Source organism: Colius striatus, chromosome 7 (genome assembly GCF_028858725.1).
Source record: "Colius striatus isolate bColStr4 chromosome 7, bColStr4.1.hap1, whole genome shotgun sequence".
Taxonomy (NCBI): domain Eukaryota; kingdom Metazoa; phylum Chordata; class Aves; order Coliiformes; family Coliidae; genus Colius; species Colius striatus.
In genome coordinates this window covers 43,496,136-43,504,995 of record NC_084765.1, presented here as the reverse complement: position 1 = coordinate 43,504,995, position 8,860 = coordinate 43,496,136, and the positions used below count along the sequence as shown (strand labels likewise).

General features: G+C 53.2%; 1 protein-coding gene across 1 annotated transcript; it reads right to left on the bottom strand.

Annotated features, from left to right (window-relative positions):
- On the bottom strand, positions 1-4,841 carry LOC133625755 (gonadotropin-releasing hormone II receptor-like). The gene is given in 4 exon segments (XM_061999710.1): positions 1-2,079; positions 2,081-2,175; positions 2,534-2,735; positions 3,721-4,841. Coding segments are annotated over 4 exon segments (1,119 nt in total). The 5' UTR covers positions 4,228-4,841; the 3' UTR covers positions 1-1,764.
- Between the last annotated feature and the right edge of the window lie 4,019 nt (positions 4,842-8,860).

Here is an 8,860-nt window from a genome sequence, read left to right as displayed (position 1 = left end):
ACCTTACAAGAAACTCTTTTAATACCTCAGGCAGAACAAGCCCAGGAAAGCCAAACAACAATTGTGCATCACATTAGAGCTTGGATGTTTCCTCAAAGGCTCACACTAGCCTCCACCACTGGGTCTGGGCTCCTGCAGGATCCATCCCCTCTTGGGGACAGGTTTGAGAAAGCCCCCTCAGTGCCTAAAGGAGATTTGCTTTCTCAGGGCGAGGGGGAAACCTCTCCCAGCTTCTCTACACATGCAACCATAACCAATCAAGAGTTGTTTTTAGAACAAAGCTCTTCCATCTTGATAAATGCTCATTCAAAGTTGCAATGGCCACAGAAAATGCCCAGGGACCTGGCTCCTGCAGAGTCCACGAACCAAAGATTTCACATAGCAAACAGAAACACCAAAACTCCCCTTGGCTCAAAACTAAACTCCCCAAAACCAAATAATGCATTTAAGAAGCATCATCAGAGAACGAACAAGGAAATAACTCACTGTTTCTGCTTACACAGGAAGGAGTAACACAGTTGAGCAAACCCACTTAGAGTCATAGAACGCTCCTCAACGCACACTCAGAGACATTCGCCCCCACAAGCAACTTCTGCCACATCAGTGAAAAGCAAAAAAATCCATTTTACTCACCAGAGCCCAGATGATCCCTCCAACAGCTCCCTCACTCTCACAGAGCAGCCAAAGGCCCTGAGCCCCCACAGCTGCTTCAAATAGCCTTCCTCATTAGCACAGCTCACACACCACCTGGGAGCTGGCTGCACCCACCCTGTGTGGGGCAGAGATGAGGTGCAGGTGTGAGGTCCAGCCCAACAGCCTAGGACATGGTCTGTGACCTGCCTGCTCGTCCCTTGGGGACAGAGACAGTCAAGAGGGGCTGAGCAGCGTGGGGCTTGGTTCTGGTTACCCCAAATACTCTGTATCCCAGAGAGCTGCTGTGTGAGGATGTGTTCCTGCCACGTTCTACATGCAAGAATAAGGCAGCAGGGACTCTTTTTCCCTTCTGGCATGTCCAAAAAGGAGGAGAATCTTCTGTTCCATCCCATCCTATTCCATCTCATCCTATGACATTCCATCCCACTGTGGTTCTTCATAACCCTCTTGCCCAAGCCACTCTATCCCCACGGCACCTCCTCCCTCCCCACCATGGCAGCAGCTCAGGAGGACTAATGTCTCTGCATCAGTCACTCCTCCAAGATGTACAGCCTTCCCAGAGCTTCGCACATGGTTGTGGCAGAACCAGACAGGCCCTGAGCCAGCAGTGCCAATGTTTCCAGAGAGCTTTCCCTACAGCAGGTGGAGAAAATGGAGTAAAAACCTGTGATGGACCTTTGCAGCCTGTCAGGGTGACACTACACAGTGCTGTGCCTCTGTGTAGCTCTGCACTTTGGTGTAGGTGCGAAGGGTACTTAGAGATTGTCCACCTTGGACCATGGAGGAGACAGCATGTGTCTTCCCAAGGGTCAATGATGGAAGTGTGGCAGGTGTTTGATCCCAAGATCAGGGCTTAGTCATGTGTAGGGTACAAAAAGGATGGTTTTCTAGTTGTCAGTGGGGCTCCCAGAACATGGAGGAATGGCCATAAACATCCCCAAATGTTCTTCACCCTGAATACACGCAGGAGACACATTCCCAGTTTCTTGCCAGAGACCCTCACCCACCAAAGCTGGGTGGCAAATCTCCTTATGAGAGTCTCCAGAACGATCCTATGGGACAAATCAGCCCCCAAAGCTTTGCCTCCCATCTCCTTGCAGCTACATCTCTTCAGCAGACCATGTTGACAGTTGTCCCATTGGAGCCCCCTGATGCCACCCCGCCATTTACAGCACCATCTTTGACGTTGTTCTCTGAGGCTGAGACGGGTTTGTGCCTCTCGTGCCTGGTAATGGCTGTTTCAATTCCCCTGAGACATGACTGCACGTCCTTCCAAAAGGAGGGGGTGTACAGTCCATAAATGACAGGGCCAGTGCATGTGTGCAGCAAGCCAAAGAGAAAGAAGCTGTGGTTGACATACTCTGGCATCTTCTGGATCATAGCTGGCTGGAACCAGTACCACAAGCCCAGGAGGTAGTTAGGGGTTCCAGCAGATGATGAAAGTGGCAACAATCACTGTGGTCATCTTGAGAGTCTTCATGTGTGCCTTGGAGATGTGGTTGTTTTGATTTCCCAACAAACCTGCCAGGGAGAGTCAAAAGCATAGCTGGAGGTGAGAAAAAGCCAGAACATAACATGACCTGATCTAGGTGAGCCTGCTTCTGCAGGGAGACTGGACTAGAAGATCTCTAAAGGTCCCTTCCAACCTGATTCTATGATCCATGACTGTGCTTTTGCCAGAAAGGACAGACCAACATCTCATGGTCAGGTCCATGGCCCAGAGGAAGCAGCAGAAGACAGCAAAGAAAGGGGTGAAGAAGTCTGTGTCAAGCCCTCTCCAAGCTGATTTTCCCTTCAGAGGGTGTTGGCCAGAGATCCAGCAATGCTCTGTGTCAATCCCAGGTTGATGGTGGCCACCAAAGGGCTGGGACCTGCTTACCTTTGTTGATCTTTAGCTGTTTACTGATCTCCCAGAGGATCCGGACGTAGCAGATGACCATGACACTCAGGGGGCTGATGTAGAGCGTGGTGAAGGTGAACATGTTGTAGACAGTTTCCTCCCAGTGTGCTTGGAAGCTGCCGTGAGTCACACACTGGGTGAAGTTCCCTCCTGGGGCTGTGCACAGGTGGAAGAGGAAAAGCTGAAATAGAGAACCAAAGAATAATTCTGAGAGGCTTTGAAACGAGGCACCATGTCCTGCAGAGGCTCCTGGCTGCATGTGGAGTGCAGCTCCCTGCCACTGGCACACCGGGATAGGTATGCTGGGCAACTAACTCATGGCTGTGGCCAGGATGGATGGGATCTGAGGGTTGGGAAATGCCATTCCTGGCCATCCTGGGTGTTATTTTCATTGGGAACAGCTCAGGCTTGTCTCAGTCTGCTCTGACATGTTTTGCAGTGATGCTGATGACACAAAATGGGGAGCAGTGGCTGATGCCCAGAAGGCTGTGCTGCCATTCAGTGGGATAACAGCCAGCTTGAGAGTTGGGCACAGAGGAACCTCATGAGATTTAACAAGGGCAAGTGTGGAGTCCCACAGCTGGGGAGAAACAACCCCATGCACCAGGACAGGTTGGGGGTGACCTGCTGGAGAGCAGCTCCAGGAGAGAGACCTGGGAATGCTGGTTGTTAACAAGCTAAACATGAGCAGCAATGTGCCCTCGTGGGCAAGAAGCCAGTGGCATCCTGGGGGCATCAAGAGTGTGGGCAGCAGGTCGAGGGAGGTTCTGCTCCCCCTCTATTCTCAACACTCTCTAAAACTACCTGAAGGAGAGTTGTGGTGAGCTGGGGGTCAATCTCTTCTCTCCAGTAATGAATGATAGAACATGAGGAAATGGATTTAAGTTGCACCAGGGGAGATTTAGATTGGACATTAGGAAGAACTTTTTCACCCAGAGGGTTGTTAAGCATTGGAAGGGGCTGCCCAGGGAAGTGGTGGAGTCCCCATCCCTGGAGATATTCAAAGCACACATAGATGAGGTGCTGAGAGCTCTGGTTTAGTTTAATGCTGGGCCTGGCAGCATGAGGTGTGGGGTTAGACTCAATCTTAAAGGTGTTTTCCATCTGTAAGGGGTCCCCAACCCCCCCACGCTGTGCAGGCTGCAGGGGAGGGCCGGGAGCCATACCTGCGGCGAGGCCAGCAGCAGGCTGGCAGCCCAGGCGGCGTGGAGCAGAAGCCTGTTGTGGCGGCGAGCGCGGGAGAAGGGCGGCAGCACGGCCGCGTGCCGGTCCAGGCTGATGACCGCCAGCACCAGCACGGCCGCGTACATGGCGAAGAGCTTGAGGAAGTTGAGGAGCTTGCAGGACAGGTCCCCTCCGTACCACTGCACCGTCACGTTCCAGGCCGCGTCCAGCGGCGTCACCGCCAGCGTCACGAGCAGGTCGGCCAGCGCCAGGCTGAGGAGCAGCGGCCTCACGTGGCACTTGCCGCCTTTCCTTCGCAGGCTGCCCAGCACCGCCGCATTGCTGCCGGCCACCACCACGAACAGCACGGCCGTGACCGCCACACGGACCCCGGCTGCGGCCGTGAACCGCGGTGAGGGCCAGTGCTCGGCGAGGGCAGAGGCTGAGCTGTTGGCATCCTGCTCCTTGGTGAGGTGCTGGGGAGCTGTGAGGTGCTGCTCGGTGCTCATTCCCTGCCAAACACACGCAGCGAGGTGAAGCCCCTCTTACGGGCTGTGTCACGTGCTGCAGCTCCAGTATGAGATAAAAACGGGGAGGTGCTGGGATCTACACCAGAGGCACCAGCAGCAACCTGCCCGTCCCAGCCTGGCCCCTCTCTGTTGCCCATCTGCCAAGGCACCGCACCTCCTGGTTGCAGTGGCAGTGCCCAGCTGCCCTCCCTGTCTGTCCCCTGCTCTAGCTGTAGTGATTACTCACACAGATGTATATTTTTAGCTCTTTGCAAGGCACTCAAGCAGCTGGGAAGCGGGAGCAGTGGCCAGGACCATGGGTCTTCAGGACCTGCCTGGACACATTCCTGTGCCACCTGATCTAGGTGAACCTGCTTCTGCAAGGTGGTTGGACTGGATGATCTCTAAAGGTCCCTTCCAACCCGTACCATTCTATGATTCTATGAGCTGCTGCCTGCCAGTGCCTGGCCAGGAGTGGGTCACAGCAGAGCTGGCTGAGCCTGTGCTGGGGCAGCCGTGCTCAGTTGGAGTCCAAAGGTGCTTTGCAAGCAAGGCTCAGCTTTTTCAGAAAGCCCAAAGAACTTTCTGTTAGCATGTTAAACCTTGATGGTCCATATCCATCTCCGAGAGCTTCATGTGGGGCTGTGGGTGGGAGCACCTGGGGGTGGCCAGGAGGGGAGAAGGGGGATCCCACACTGTATGGACACTGACAGCAGCTCTCAGGAGAGGATCAGGTGAGATTCAGGAGCCTGGACCTTCCCTGGATTCAGGCAACACCACCTCAACACTCCTGTTCCTTTGCCTCCAGGAGGTGAAGAAGGAGGAGGAGATGAAGGTAGAAACACACCCACACAGTGGGTGGCTGAGGGTGATGAGCAGTGTGATGGTCCCCCGTGGATTGATTTCTTTGCCCTTTTTGCCTGAGCACAACCAGCCTGGGGACAAGTCAAGTTTCAAGGGCAAATACTTTCATCTCTGTGAGACACAAACTACTAACAGTCCCAGCAGCAGGCAGGGGTCTGTCTCTTACCCTTTCAGGCACCTTCTGAGTTGCTGATCCCCAAATAAAGCATTCCCCACATTTGCACAAATACAAGCAGCAGCAGAGATCAAACCCAGCTCTGCAGGATGGAGACGCTGACACCTTGCAGCAAGCTGCCTTCCCCTAGCCCCAGCCCCCCGAGCTAAGCCCCAGAGAGCCTCTGCCTTCCCCCCTCCCCAGAGACCGACCAGGCAAGAAAAGTTTAAAGCAAACAAAAAGTAGAGAGCTGCTTGCTGGCTGTCTGGCAGAAACGAGGAGAAATCCACGTCCAGGTTGGGATTTGGAACGTACCTGGCATCCGCATGCCCTGATGCCGGGAGAAGATGCTCCTCATCTTTCCCCTCAGGTCTGTCACCGCCGCAGCGCCGAATCAGGCTGCTCCAGCATGTCTTTGCATCACATCCCTGCCACAAACCACCTCCAAGCCACCAAACCTTCCCTCTCTGGCAGGCTAAGCTGGTTTTAGCATCTAGAGATGGCAATGCAGATGCAAACCGCCTCTGCACCGGCACAGCAGGAGCAGCCTGCCCCGTGTTTCAGCCCAGGCAGGGAGCTGGCACCTCATGCCTTGGAGCTGCCCAATTCCAGGCTTAACGAGTAGGCAGCAGGGACACTGACAAAGCTACTGTATTGCAAGAAACAGCCCAAATTCAAGATGCTGTGGCCAAAGGTGGCCCCATGGGGGATAAATGCCAACACTCCCTGCATCACTCTGCTATAAATACAGGAAAACGAGTTCATTATCCCTGGAGTTAGTGATGAACACCCCGTTGCTCAGACAACCAGGAGACTCACAGCACACACATACACCCCCCAGCGATGCTCCTGGACCGCACAGGTCTGTGGAAGCATCACAAGTGAGCACAGGGACATGCCTGGACTGGAAATGCTGGCAGGAGGGAATTCATGAGGATAAATTTGGGTCATTTTGCCATTTTAATGCAGGTATTTTTTTTTCCCCTGCACTCTTATCAGTTGCCACCTTGTTCCTTCTGTGTTCCTTCTGTGTTTCTGTTCCTTCTGTGTTTCATAGCCCATAGGCTTCTTTCAGGGTGGCTCAAGGAGAACTCAGTGTGCAGTGTAAGAACCTGGGAGGGACAAAGAGTTCACAAGGGCTTAAAGAAATCTTACACAGGGCCAGGGAGGGAAACAGCGAACCAGAGGACAGCCTGCTCCCTCAGCCAGTGAAAGGAAAAGAGCTGTGGGGATGACAGAGGACAATCCCCTGGGGCCAGCACCAGCACATACACTCCCAAGGACATCATGGGGACACACCTTCACATCTCCCTGGCTATTAAATTAAGGTGTAAATGGAGTACAGGGGGACTGCAGGCCCCAGGGCAGTGGCTCCCACCTCCACAACTCATGGGCATGGCAAGAGGGCACAAGCAGGGCTGGCTTTAGGCAGAGTAGGAAAATGGAGATGCTGACAAGGATATGTCCTTTGGGTTAAGGATAACACATGCAGTGGGATGCTCCCTCTAGCACTGCTCCTTCTACCCACCTCTTGCTACCTTCTCTCTCATTGCTGGTGCTCAAGGCTGCTGTTCTGGGGAGCCCATAGTGTGGGCATGGTGCCCCCAGTGCCTGCTTTCCTACTAGAAGGGGATGCTGCCAAGCCATGTGCTCAGTGTGTGCAGGAAGGGGGGTGAGCAGGCAGCCAGCACCTGCCTGGGAAGCTGGAGGAGCGTTTTCCACGTCACTGAGGGTCTACCTAGGTCTGAGTCTTGATAGAGGTGGACCAAAGCTCAGGCTTTGTTTGAATGTCCCCACATTCCTGACTCTGCATTTCCTAAAGCCATTCCTACTTCAGAGATCAAGAGCTTTTTGCAGTGCTAAACAGAGGCATGAAACCTAGAGTCATGCTCCTCTCCTCCCTGCCCAGGGGTGGTCCTGCTTTCTCCCTTGATTCCCTCTCTCCTCACGTTGCCTCAAACCCCAGATCTCCAATAGTACCTGTCCTCTTCCTCAGCTGGCTCCTGAGATCTCTAAAATACACACACACACACAAATTACTTGTATTTATAGATATTATCTATTTCCCCTTTTAAGAGGAAAATTCTCCCAATTCCCCCAAATCTGCCCACTACCAACAAGAAGGACAAGAGGAATTGGGCTCAAGTTGCCCCAGGGGAGGTTGAGATTGGAGCTGAGGCAGAACTGTTTCCCTGAGAGCGTTGTCAGCCGCTGTGCCAGGCTGCCCAGGGAGCTAGGGGAGTGTCCAGCCCTGGAGGGATCCCAAAACCATGGAGCTGAGGTGCTGAGGGCCATTGGTTAGTGGTGGGCTGGGCAGGGTGAGGGGAGGGCTGGGACTGCAGGAGCTTAAAGCTCTTTTCCAACTGAAATGATTCTGTGATTCTATGAAACACCAGCTGCCATACTTCTCCTCACAGCAGGATCAGGTTGGTCTGTCCTTTGACATTCACCACAGTCATGCAGCAAGCACATTAATAAGCACAGGTAGCTCTATGTTTTACAGCTCCTCCACGCCCCCCGGGCTGCCTGCTCCAGACACAGCAGCCCCCTCTGATTTGTGCCCCATTAGCATGTTTATAGCCCTGTGCATGTTCAAAGAGTCAGGCAAGTGGCTTAAGAGGTTAATGTGAACCTTGGGTTAATTCATAATATTGTCGGTCCCTCAGCACAATGCCCACATTAATTCAGCTGGCTGCATCTCACCAGGTTGGGAAACACATGCTGGAATCAGGAGGGAGCACAGACAGCAAGCCTGAGAGGAGGGTAGTAAGTATTTTGCTGGCCTGCTAAGGTAGAAGTACCTCAAATGGCTTTATTTCCCCACTGCCTGGGAGGGCAGCGTCACTCCTTCTAGTGGGTGTGGAGCTTAAGCACTGCAGAGGCTGTGCCTGACATCCCTGCAGGCTGAGGGATGGGGCTACTGAGGGGCACAGGAGATATGCCCACAAGGACTCAGGCTCTACCTGCAGCCATCTCGTTCTTCTGGGTCTATTGGAACTGTTCAGAGCAGAAAAAGGCCATTTTTTCCCTTTGATATCTGCTGATTCAGTTGCAGTCTGCCCTGAGAGCCCCTGAAACACTTTTCTCAGTGGGGATACAGCCTGGAGCAGCTGGTGCAGATCAGCTTGGGAAGTAGCTCCCTACATGGATGCTGTTGCCCCACACTTGGGAAGAGAGCTCAGCTGAGTGGCTTCAAGGCAAAGAAAAAACCAAAGAGAAGCACTGAATGGCCTCTACATGTTTTTTTGCTTACTCTTCAAACACCTTCCTCTGCAAAGAAACCCCAAGGAATAAGCTTCTAAACCCTGCCCTGTCCCTCCCCATCACAGTCACAGAATGGGGGAGGTGGGAAGGAACCTCCAGAGCTCACATGCTGTTGTGCAAAATTGTCATGTGGAGCTCAAAGTGAAGCCTCTGTGAAATCAACTCTACTACAGATGCTCATAAACATAAAACACAAAACTGCCACTTCTGCTGCCATTTTAGTCCACTTCTCCCAAGTGTTTCATCCCAAAACCCATGCAGCTCCAGCCTCAAGAAGCCTGTCAGATGACAGCATAAGTGGAACCTTCCACCTTTCCTGTTCTTGGTGCAGAAAATAGGAATGGAAGGCAG